The sequence below is a fragment of the Sipha flava genome, unplaced genomic scaffold (assembly GCF_003268045.1).
Source record: "Sipha flava isolate LNK unplaced genomic scaffold, YSA_version1 44807_pilon_pilon, whole genome shotgun sequence".
Classification (NCBI taxonomy): Eukaryota; Metazoa; Arthropoda; class Insecta; order Hemiptera; family Aphididae; genus Sipha; species Sipha flava.
The window spans coordinates 1-13,243 of NW_020273196.1; the positions used below are offsets into that span (position 1 = coordinate 1).

General features: G+C 32.5%; 1 protein-coding gene across 1 annotated transcript; it reads right to left on the reverse strand.

Annotated features, from left to right (window-relative positions):
• Nucleotides 1-951: 951 nt before the first annotated feature.
• On the reverse strand, nt 952-12,730 carry LOC112689474 (pancreatic lipase-related protein 2-like). Its single transcript, XM_025563204.1, has 5 exons — nt 12,508-12,730; nt 3,768-3,866; nt 2,477-2,768; nt 1,276-1,424; nt 952-1,166 (listed from the first exon to the last, which is right to left on the reverse strand). The coding sequence occupies exons 2-5, from the start codon at nt 3,829-3,831 to the stop codon at nt 982-984; spliced, it is 690 nt and encodes a 229-aa protein (XP_025418989.1). The 5' UTR covers nt 3,832-3,866; nt 12,508-12,730; the 3' UTR covers nt 952-981.
• Nucleotides 12,731-13,243: the final 513 nt, after the last annotated feature.

Genomic DNA, 13,243 nt, shown 5'->3' on the forward strand with positions numbered 1-13,243 from the left:
TTAATTTTAAATAATAAAATTTGAAAAATTTGTCAAAATATGCAAAAATATGCACATTCAAATTTTAAATCTGATATCATGGCACCGAGAAATGAATTTATTTCGCACTCTGCTATATTTAGCAATAGTTAAAAAAGTATACAAATGCTAGAAGTCTCTAAGCCTTATCATAAGTATCGACGTGACAACATCTTTTTTTCATTTTTCTAATGTCTTATTTTCTATGGCTGTTATCGAGGAAAAGCTTAAATTTAAATTCAATGTGGTAACTGATAATTAAGGTTGGGATCTTGATGACAGTGCATATTTTTTTCTAATACCTCAACACATAGGTCCGTAAGAAGAAAATGAGTTTCAAGTGATACTTATTAATTTAATGGAGTTTTTATTTTGTACTTTTTTTTTTTTTTGCATTTTATGAAAAATTTAACTGTATATGAATTTTTAGTTACTGTTTTTATGTTGTTTTATAAGGAACGGAATATCCCAACTAATTTTCAAAAATTTTAGCGTCCCCCTACTAATATTACGTTATAATTATAACGCTTAACAAGTCTTGGGGACGCTATTTTTCCTAAAAGTAAACTTCTTTAATTTTCCAAGTCAAACACTGAATGTAAAGGCACTTTTATGAAAAAATGTTCAAAAATAAAAACTGTGTAGTCATACAAAAATAGATTCTTACAAAGATAAAATTAATGTTTGTATGAACAATCAGCAGCGTTTGACCACGGACTTGACCTATTACTTATAGTTGATAATAATTATAAAATAAATTTATTCCAATTTTTTTCCGCAGTGTTCATTAAATTCTTATCATTAATTATATATTTAGTTTTTAATAATTTTAGGTCCCTAATTTCCGGGCCCTCTCAAAAATTCCGTCAAAATCTTCCCTTCTCCACTTCTCGTCAGGCCTGCTTATACGTCATATCTGTTCAACCTGTGATGGACGAAAAAATTATATTATAATGTCATACGTTACCCCATTAGATGCAGCTTATCGGGAGGAACTCCACGAGGATGATCGGCCAAGTAGTTAGCCAGCTGCGCGATGCACATGCCGCAGAATCTGGGCGCCCATTCCACTTGGTTCAAACACGGTATCTGTGCCAGAGTCGAATAATCCACTATGATGATGTTGTAGTTGCCCCTGGTGAAATAAGCTGTACGGTTTTCCGGACAAAAAAAAAAAAAAAAATAAAAAAAATATCATTCAAACCGCGAAATTTTGTACTTGGGTGGCACGTAACGAAATAACGCGCGAGAAGTTACCGTTTCGGAGATCAGTGCTCGGGGACAAGTTTCTACCGCCTTGGAATCCGTGTATGATTATTTTCACCGGGTGCTTGGGGTTGAAATGAGATGTGTACAGCGATTCGGGGTCCGTCACGTCCAGCAGCTCGGGATCGTTCTGCGTAAGTCTTAAACGATACACAATATTATTCGAAGTCCGTTGAAACATATGCGCGCAACAGCATGGCAATTGTTATGCACGGCATTGCGGTGGTGCGGCGCGAAAGAAAGCCACGGAGGACCAGGAGAAAGTAAGTGCCTATGCGCGCGCGTTCAGTGTGTCTACAACGGTCATCATCAGCGACCATAAAAATAATAATATGTATTATTTGTGCGTTGTTTCATTTCGTTTTCATTTCGTGAGCCGTAGCATTAGCAGCGGCACACGCGTTCAAAAAGCGAATTACACAAAACGTGTATGTACAAACTTTTAACGGTAGTGTAATACACGAGCGCGAGAGCGATTTACTATTATTCAATGCAAATGAACAAATGTGACTCATGAAATATTTTCTCCCCGACGTCGTACCGAGTGGATAAATCCAACGCGTGCCGGGATCGTTTTAGCGAACTATAATGCACACTGACCTACCGCGGTAGTACGTGCTAGAATACGCTCGTGCGGTTCAACATTTTCATCCGAAAAACATCTTGAATCCGAGCTAAACTAATCTGAAATTCTCGAGAATAGAAGGAAAAATGACTGTTATTAATACAGAGTTTAAAATACATTTTAAACAGCAATCATTACATTTCAATTGAGACAAAAGTAGATTAGAAAAAGTTCACGTGCGATTCTTTTAAGATGCTGTCGAAAAGTGCCATCCGACCCCGATCATACGTGTATGATGACAATCAATAATGATATCAAAAACTCTAACCCTGTAGTGATTCGAGGGCCACCGAGGGCCAATGAAGCTATCGCCTTCCTAGTCACACACACGAGCAATGTATGCGGACGCGATGTAAATAAAAAAATGTGCTATTGAAACAATATTTTTGTATTCATAAACTTAGGGGTTCAAAAACTACTTTTATCGGGGCCCGTGTGCTTAAAAATATTAAAACCCGTTGACAGTTGGCTGCGGCATGGATCGATTTTCAATTGCCGACACTGCGATTAGCTAATGCGCACTGTCCACCGTGTCGTGCCATCCAGAAACCCGCGTTGTTCGCTTACCTGGTGTACAAGTAGAACTGTATCCTCGGATGTGGGCACGTGAACGGAGGTTCGACGCACGACGAAGAATTGAAAAGCTCTTTGACGGACACCGGTGGTGCCGGTGGGTTTTGCTGGAGCAATCGGCTGGAGTTCTGCTGCGACTTCGATGACTGTTTGTTCGCCAACTGTTTATTTGACGGGCGACCGATGACATTGGCATTGTTTTGAGCAGTGGCAGCTATGGGTACTGGAGAACGTACTCTCGGTATCTGAATCCGTTCCGGATTTCTCACCTGACACAGGATTTCACCTGCAGGACACCGCGAAACATTCGTGAAGTCAATGGCATGCTCAGGAATTTTCAATGGGGTCGGGTAATTTTTTTGTTTTTTCACTACGTACAATCTCAGAGAAGCATGATATTTAGATTGATTAACGATAACGAAAGTGAAAGTATAATTACAATTAGTATTTTTCCGGTTAAAATATATTTACAAATTATAATTCTTTCGAAATCAGCTATGTTTCGTTGGGAAAGAAATGTGTTTTGCATAAAATAATTTCAAAAATATGTTTTTCATGTTTAATTGAGATAAATTATCTTTTGATCAAACTAAATAGATAACACATGTATTAGGTATGTTATTTTATCGATTAATTACGGGTTGAAATCCCACGAATCTCATTCCTTTGGTAAAACGAAGAATGATATTAACCATTCTAATAATGTAAATATCATTATTTTAAATTCTCCAGAATCCTGGTACATCCTATATAAACTAAATAGTTTTATCGTAATCTTTTTTCGGGAAAGAAATAATTTTTTTACAAGCACAAAAAATTAAATTTTTTTTATACCTCCCACTTTCTCATATATTTATCTGGGATGAGATTCTTTTATTCTTCAGCTTGTCTACTTGAAATTATTCTTCGGATAGAGTTAAACTTGTGATCGTCACACAAAAAAATTAACTGCCCTCCTTGTCGACACATTCCTGTAAACGCCTTAACGTTAACGAGAGATGGCCGCTTATCTAGTAGAGACCCGCAAGGACATGCATTCACGCGATTTGTACATACTCTTATGATGACAAATTTTTTGAACATTTAGTGGAGAATAGCCTTTCGATTATCTCCAGCAAATTATGCAACGTACGCATACGAAAGGGAGCACTTCTCTTAAACGGAATATCCGCGTAAAACTAGCAAACATTTATGGTACACTCTGTGTACACGGCGTATAATACCATGAATAATATTTTTGTTTATTATAAAATCCGGTCAGCTCGGACAGTCGTTGTGCACGTACCTGTTGCGATGAACGTGAACAGGTACAGTAATGTTTGGTAACTGGCAATTGTACAGCCGGCCATGGTTCTTTCATGTTCATGCTTGGTGTCAGATCATTCTGAAAACCAACGAAACTGAATTCGGTAAAGTATATAATATTGAAATACACAAATGCATAACTCTTAATGGCTCTTATATCATACACTACTGCGAGTATAAGAATATCGGTATAAAAAATGCATATTTGTTGCCGTGAAATGTTTACGCTTACGTAGCACATCCATGCTGAATGTTGTACGAATCACCGAGTTGTAAAAGTTTAATTCAAGTCCAATTATTTAGATTCGTGCGCAAAACGTATCGCCCAACTGTCAAGGTCGTGTTTTTTAGAAAGCTCACTACTATAACTACTAAAAATACTACTTTGAATTCAGGTTGCAAAAAATATTAATCAATATGGTACATAGAATTAAAACGAATGAGCGCTTTTATTGTGTACATTATTCTAGAAACAAGACGAGTTAAAATAAATTATATTAAAATATTGTGTACGTCACTGTACTTATGATCGCATCCTGTGTTATACGTACCTATATAATATTGTAACGTCGAGATGTTCAGTGTGCGTTAATTAGTTACACAATCAAATGTACAATCGAATCGGTCATTTAGTGAGGGCTGAGGTCAGTACTTGTTTTTGCTTTATTTATTTATAACATTTTCGTAAGGTATAACAATAATTTCATAAGCTAGTGAATTTAGTAACTACGAAAAAATACAATAATGACGACTCGAATAGTAATTCGTTGTCACTACAGTTGCAGTAACTGTTCAAACAATCGTTGATTGATCTCATACCGATATGATATTTTAACACGTTTCGGGAGACGGATGATATTGATTTCCGAATGAATTTACTTGAGGTCTTTACAATCGATTATATCGATTTCAATGTCTACGCAAAAGATCAACTCACTATGCAGTAGTAGTAGTTTGTATAAAAATAAAAATAATATTGAATTTTCGAATTTTAAAACTGCTGTAACGACGTTCCGGACGGATAGAATTGCATATAGCTCACGCAATTATAACTTTTACGTTGTTCAAAATTCATGTTATTATCAGGGCTCATAACTTATAGCTCTAAAAAAGGTTGTTATAAACGCTTAAATATGTACTAAAAATACTAAAATATGCAAAAAAAAAAATGTTTGTATACAAAAATTATTATTTTATTATTATTATTTATTATATTATTTTATTATTTTAGCTTCTATTATTAAAAAAAAAAAAATTTAGTTACTGAATTCACGAAACGAACTAGCATACATACAGTACGAAAAATCGGAAACGACTGCAAAATGTTAATGAAAAATAATCTGTAAATAATCTGAGAATGATGATATCGGAATATCTAGATAATGATATTGGAATACCTGAGTATCTAAAAAACTATAAAAATAAAATACTACAGTATACAAGCTACAATTATATACAATTATAATGGTTTCCTTATCGATGGGATTACTAAGTTTCGGACGTACACTCTCGCTAGTCGCGTGTCGCCTAAACTCGTATAGGTATATATTGTTTCTTCTGATATTATATAAGTTATATAAGAAGAAAAATTAATTAACACAAATTAATTACTAATATGAACAATTAATATGACTATAATTACTTGTTATTTTTACGAAAAAAATGTTTTAGACTACTAAAATGTTTTTTAAAAAAAATCAATGATAAAAATCATGCAAAAAAGCGAAAAAAAGCAAAATATCACTTATACTCCGAAATATGCAACATAAAATTTCGTATGTAGCTTCTTGGTTATTTGGAACAAATTTATATCTCACATAGGTACCTCTAGGACCTCTCAAAAAAATATGCAAATGCTAGAATTTATGAACCCTGGTTATTATGTTCTCAACATCGTTTCTCATCTCGATCCCCGATTGCGTTTGGATCTTGGTTTTGACTTCTATCAAATCCGACGAATCGATTGCCGATGTGAGAATGTATATGTTGTGCAGCGACGTGCAGTTATGACCCGCGACCTTCGCGGTATAAATGAGCATTGTACCAAACGGAATATTAAACACATCACCTCATGTAATCTGTATTGGGTTCAAGGTAGCGTACTTTTCGTTTTGTATCGACAATTTTGTTTTTTTTTGGAAAGTCTAGAATATCGCGTATCCCTCTACGACGTCCAAATCGCACCGCGTACGATACATAGTGGTGTGCGACCATGCCCAAGTGTTCCCCTGCTGTCCAACCGGTACCTACATTACACGTATGTTGTACAGGTGGTACCGCGGTAGGTTGTGACGTAAGGAAACCGTGCAACCGGGTCAAGGTTGACATATAGTTGTTTTATGTTAACGTTTCTTAATTATTGCGATTTCGAGACGATTACTGAAAAAAATTGCCGATTCACGGGGAACGCGCGAAGATCAATCCCATCACCCTCACGCAGTTTCGCAGGTCTTAGTATCTCAATCACCATTGAGTTATTCAGCTTGACGACTATTTTGCTTTTATTTTTCACTCGCACACCACCTCGGCAGCGATCGTAGACGGTGTTATTATTATATAATGTCACGTATGTGCGCGCGCGTGTGGTGTGTGTGAGATGGTTGAACGCATGTCCGAAATATTTTGCGCGACGACCTTGTAAATAATGCAAGAATCGACTCACCGCGGGATCAGGTAAATATGTTAAGGATTCGGCGGAAAGCCACAACCTCCGTTGCGTCAGGAAATGCCGTTCGTCTCGAGCTTAATAGATGAGCTGACTATCTACGTTTCTGTATAGTGAGTAATAAACTCATACTCTCTGGGTCATGAATAAAAAAATAAATGATTAACGCACAGAAGTTGATCAATTTACTGTGAAAATTCATAACATCAATTAGTGATAATACCAGTACGTTAATAATAATAATTATTGTCCATACACTATTTTATAAAACAATACTACACACATAAAAACATAAAACATAAAACCATAGGCGTGAGCAACGACGAGTGTCAGGTATGATCACCCTCCCCCCTCCCCGAAATGTTGTAAATGGAGTCCTACAGTTTAAGTCTAAGAGTAAGGGGTCCGTAGTTTAACTAATGTTGTTTAGCGTAAACGTAATTTATTTTAAAATATTTACAAAAAAATAGTTGACGTTTCGTAATAGAAAAAATAAAACTAAATTTTCAAAATGTTCTTACAAAAAAATATTGTGATAATGTAACAGCTACAATTGACTATAAAAATACAAACCATAAATAAATTATGCTATTTGAAAAATATATAAGAGGTTCAAAGAAAACATACTCATTGTGATTAATATACCTACCACAATATTAAATGAAAAAATTAAAGTTACGTTTATTTAATTATCTATACATTAGATATAATATATTATATATACCTACAAGTTTTAAGAAAGGGCCCAAAAGTATTGTAGGCACCCTCTGAAATACAGGTCTACGCATACCTATGAATAGGGCCTGGATTTCAATGCAAAGTGCATATTTTTTTGATTGATTATGTACAATGCTCTCTAAGAAAATAATTCATTTCATGTAATGAGGATTTCAAAACTACAAATTTAATTTTGCATTTTTTTGCATATTTCGACGTTTTTTCATTTTTAGAGCATTTTTAGTATTATTGGATCATTATGTTGGTTTTTAATGCATATTCGATATACTAAACTAATTTTTTCAAAATAAAATCAAAAGACAAATTATTTTCTTGATATTTAAGTAGGTTATTATCAATCTTTAGTTTTCTATTCAATTTTTATCATATCTTAATTTATTATTGACTATAAAACGTCACCAGTATTCGGTCAAATAACAAATAATCAGCTATAATTCAGCTATATTTTTATTTATTTATTTTTTTTTTACCTCGCAGACGTTGCTCGTATTACGTGTGAATGTTATTTTAATGTATTAAATAGTGTGTTAAATAATGTTCAAAATAAAAAAAATTGTCATTTTTTAAGGTCATTTTTGCAGTTTTAAATTCTTTTTTATGGTAAAATACATTTATTAAGGACATTTTTTTAGTGCATATTTGTATGGTTTTAAGTGCATTTAAATCCGGGCCCTACCTATGAATAACATACTGAAATCTAGTGTCGTATTACGACGGACTAAGTTAACATAATTTGTCAACATTTAAATTTGATTCTGTATGTGTTGATACTTCACAACAATATTTTCCAAATTTAAAATCGATGACAATATATTCCTATCTTATACGTGTAAAAATTGAAATTTATGGAAAATATGAGAATATCAAATGCATACATTTCAAATATTGATGAAATATAAATATTACGAATCGAATGGTTATCGGACAATTTATAAATAATTCGACATAAAGAAACCTTGACATAAATCTTACCCCGATCTATTAAAAAAAAAAATAAATGTACTAAATACCTATGAGTGTATAAACACGTTATAAAAAATCAAATGTACAGCCGACATATAATTACATTATAGATACAGAATAAATAATTAGTGTCGTATATGTTTGTGTTCGAATATTATTTACCCACAATTATAGTAAACTGAAAACAAACGGGTATCAGGAAAGAATAATCAACTTTCAAATTAGTAAGAGGAAGACAAAGAAGATCGCGTTATGCTTACTTTTCAAATTTTTCAGAATGAAAGCCCAAATGTTCATTTATATAATTATATGTATAGTATATACATTTAACCCTGTATACGATACTAAATAAGATTGTCGTGGGAATCGAGTGAATTTTTTTTTGTTTTTATTTATTTTGTATCATTTGTCAAATTTAATATTCTCTTTACACTAGTATTTTCTAATTTCATAAAATGTATTTGGCAGACTGTAAATATATATATATATATATATATATATATGTATCTAATGTAGAGATATCGGCACAGCAAGTGAAATATGGTCGGAAGACATGGTATTACACAACGCAGTACAATGTGCACTCCAATCTATTGTTCAGTTATCGAATATGACACGATTAAAACATTGTGTTAATACAAACATTCGCGTTTATGTCGAACACGGAAAAAATTACGGCTCATACTGTAATTGTTACACCCGATGTTTATTAATCATAATAATTAACGTATAGTAGTAACAAGTATGCCCAACTACAGTAACTATAATAACTAAATTGCGATATTTAATAATTATTTAGCTATAATTATTTAGCTATATACTTAAGTATACCGAAAAAACTCGAAGGACTAAATTATACATTTTTGAAATCCGAATATTGTCTTTAAACTATTCGATACAACTGATATCCATTAATGTACGTATATTTTAGCTTATAATGAGTTATTTTACAGATTAATGACAACATACGTTCAATTCTGATTGATTGATTTAAATATTTAATCGATATAAAATTCAATCTTTATTTTTTTAGATCATATTATAATACAATTTAGTGTCGCTTGTACTTTTTATCAACATAGAGTTTGTGCATTATAATAGATTAAATAAGTCGTTCAATCGATAGCTCACCAAGTTTTTTCCTCGAATAATTTTTTTTTATATACTCATATATAATCATTATCTTAAGTTTTCATTAACTTGTAATTTTTTGTCAGTCCCTTATATTAACTAAATTGGTCTAAAAACTAAAAAACTAATTGGATGTCAGTGGTATAGGACATAATGACTGCAACTCGTTTGCGCACATTTTCCTTTTTTATAACTCGTTTAACGCAAAAATGCACAACTCGATTGCGCACAAATATTTTGGCTGCCTGTGACAAAAATCCCTAGTGTCAGAACTTGTTTGCTTATAATCGTTGATTATTATACTTCTCATGATTATGAAAGTTGGTTACTTTTATTATTTTGTTTGATTTATTAACAATAACACTCGCAGGACATTTTTTATTAGTGCATCAAAAATTTGAACATCCACTCATTAAAACACGATATTTACTAAATTTATAATTATTAATATTAAAACATCTTTTTCCTCACCGAAATTCAAAAATATTAGAAACTTCTACGCCATATTAAAGTTTACGTCGTCAACACACTATTCACCACTGTACCGTCCATATCCAGAGTCCATACCTACCGAAACTTTACTAAAAGTTGTTTGGAAAATCCAAATTTATATAATCTACAATCTACATAGTCGATTATATTATAATATTAAGATAAAATATTTGATAATTTGTACTGCAGTCTGTGACGATATATATATATACACGTGTCATTTGTATGACGAAGCATTGGAGTTGGGTCCTGAGTACTAAGGGCTAATCGCAAGTAGTATAAAAGTTGGATCTCAGATTTTTTATAGGTACATACTACACTAGTTGGGTCCTGAATTGTTTTAGGTATTACACTAGTTCCTGAATATTTTTTGGTAAGTACTACATTATACTAACATTTTCCTTCCCATTTAACAGACTTAGGAATGTCTATGTACTATTTAAACCACAGGTATGATGAAAAATGTTTTTTATATATTTTTTTTTTTATATAGTTTCTTTTCAATTAAAATATAAATTATTAGAATTGTGTTAGTAAAAATATTAAAAATATTAAAATTGTATTAATATTATTGTATAATATTTTTAATTATTTTAATATTTTTTTTACACTATACTAACTTTCCAATACTATTATATAAATTATAGAATTTATATAAAATATGGTCCTGTGGTCTAAATAGATCACAGACAGTCCTAAGTTTGTTGAAATGGGAAGGAAAATGTTAGTATAATGTAGTACTTATCAAAAAATATTCAGGAACTAATATACACCTTAAACAATTCAGGACCCAACTAGTGTAGTATCTAAAATAATTCAGGACCCAACTAGTGTAGTACTTAAAATAATTCGGGACCTAATTCGGATGCAGCCGTGTGTGAATGTGTCGTACGCAAACGAGTTATCTATTTTTAAGTAAACAATTGATTTCTTCGTGCGCAAATGAGTCGTCGATTTTCAGGTGAAAAATTTTAAATGTGCGTAAACGAGTTGCAACGAGACATAATATATAATATCGTTATCCAGGAAAAAAAAATGAAAATATGAATCACAGCCAATACTTACAGTATCAGAAAAAAAATGTAGTGTTAAATCAATTAGATAAATTTGTTAAACAAAATTAATCTTAAATTTACAGTTTTGACGTTAAATTCATCAATAAATAAACGTTAAATATTAGAAAAGTGTATTCGAGTTTATTATAATATGTGCGTTAAATAGGATTCAAAATTGATTTTATTAAAAATATATAGAAATTTAAATACATGAATCAATATCAAGAAATAAAAAGTTCTTTAAAATTCATTTTGAACGATACATATAATATTATTTTTTTAGTAGTTTTAACCATGAAAATATACAATGTTTTTTTAGCTCAAATATACGCATTCGTTCCTCGAGTAAAGTTCATTGATAGTATTTTAAAGTCTTGTACACTATTTTGTCAGAAAATTAAGGGAAAAGTTCATCATTTTGTTAAAATAAACGAAATAAATCGATACGCGCAAATATAGTAATTACCTATTATCATAGGCACAATTAGGTGGGGATTAGGGGACTAAGCCCCCAAATATTTATCCATCCTCCAAATAATAGGAGAATCAATTATTCGTTATAGAAATTAGCACTCCCATCCTACAAAAAAAAAATAAAAATAAACTTTAGTAGCGACGATTACCTATATGATTAATTCATCGATATCTAGACGTATTATTACATGACTGATCCACCCCTGCTGATAGTGCAATGACAAATGTGACGTTATTGATACCTCGTGATCTTTCGAGTTGTAGAAGTCACAATCAAGTTTCCGTTGATTTTCAAAAAATATCTACACTTACGGTGCGTTAACTCCTAACTAACTAAGTAAAGTGTGTGTTAATTTTTTCTGTATAGTTCGAATATTACTTGTTCCGTTTTCGTATTTCAGTTTTTTGAGTTACTGTAATTTTATATCAAACGACCGTGATTGTGAAAGCATATATTATATAATACAATGGAAACTCAATAAACTGAAATATTCGATTGTCCTCAAAGGAAAAATCTACTCAAAAATGTCCAGACGCTCATCACGTTAAAAAATAATATATCCTCATGTCACATCTGAAAAATGATCCACACTCTATGATTGTACGATCCATTAAGTTATAACGAGTACACCACCTCGGTTATATGTTATGCCGTATTACTGTTGAATCGTGTACGAGACGCATTTCGAAAATGCCGTGGACAGTCTACTAATTCGATCTAACTCCATCTAATTCGATTTGTTCGCACAATATCCTCGTATCCTCTGTCAAACACCTTGCGCATCTTAATTACGGTTCGTCCCGACACACGTCCGTACTCCTTTCAAGATTCGTAGCAGACCATCGGTGTAAGTGAGTCTGAACTACTCCTCCTCGTTGTACCGCGAAAAATATTCGCAAATTGTCCGTCACTTTACGTTTTGATACATGTATATTTATCCCATGTCGATAAAGACGTAGACAACCACAGCACATCCGAGTTTCTCGGACCAGTGATCATTAGTTTCTTGTATTATTAGTGCCGGGGTGATCATAATTTAAATGTGTTTAAACGTGATCACATTTATCTCTGTGTGCCGGGTTTTCAGTAATATTGTACAACACGCTGCAGAGAAAGATTTTAGTTCGAAAATCCGAAAACGGCTCGTACACGTATTATACGATTATTATGATGATAATAATATGTTAATGTTGTTACTCACGTGCGAATTTCCGATGTTTCGAGATTGTCGAACCGTAACTGCAAAACCAATCAAAACGTATCTCAGTAATATGCTGATAAAATATTACACTGAACCGCGCCGATATTTACACGAAAATAACGCGTCCGTTTTCTCGACGTCACGCTGCGGCAGGGCAGAGGCGCGCACGCGACCGGTGGACAACTGACTACTACTGCAACGGATCGTCGTCGGTCGCAGTGTTCGGACACACGTTCGGTTGAGTGAAAGTGAACGGATTGATATTATTATTATTTTATATTTACCATCTCCCGTCCCGTCCAGAAGCGAACCACGTACGCACTCGCCGGTCAAAAAAAAATGATAGTAATAATAATAATACTAATAATATTATAATTTAATATAAAATTGAAATAGTATTGTCATAATGAGACGCGTAGGAATGTGTTTTGAATTTTAAAACACTTACATCCCCTATATATGCTTATCGTAAGCCATAAATATGTTAAACACTAAATATTTTGGGTTCCTACATAAGTATAAAACGTATAGTTAGATGATTCTTTTCCATATATGATATTATTATAATTATTTATACAACATGGTGTACAGTTAAAAGTTGTACGCAAATTATGATTTATGAATTTGATTTTATGATTTCGTAGAGGACTGTAGTCCCTCTGCAATAGTTGTATTTTAATAAACAATTAAAACACCCCTTTTTTCAAATTCTGGCTACACCCTTGATTATGATTAT

Excerpts from the sequence above, each read along its gene's own strand:
- LOC112689474 (XM_025563204.1), bottom strand. The coding sequence starts at position 3,831 with ATGGCCGGCTGTACAATTGCCAGTTACCAAACATTACTGTACCTGTTC. Across the intron at positions 2,769-3,767 it reads GTTCACGTTCATCGCAACAG|GTGAAATCCTGTGTCAGGTG; the intron begins GTACGTGCACAA and ends GGTGTCCTGCAG. Across the intron at positions 1,425-2,476 it reads CAGTTCTACTTGTACACCAG|ACTTACGCAGAACGATCCCG; the intron begins GTAAGCGAACAA and ends GTATCGTTTAAG.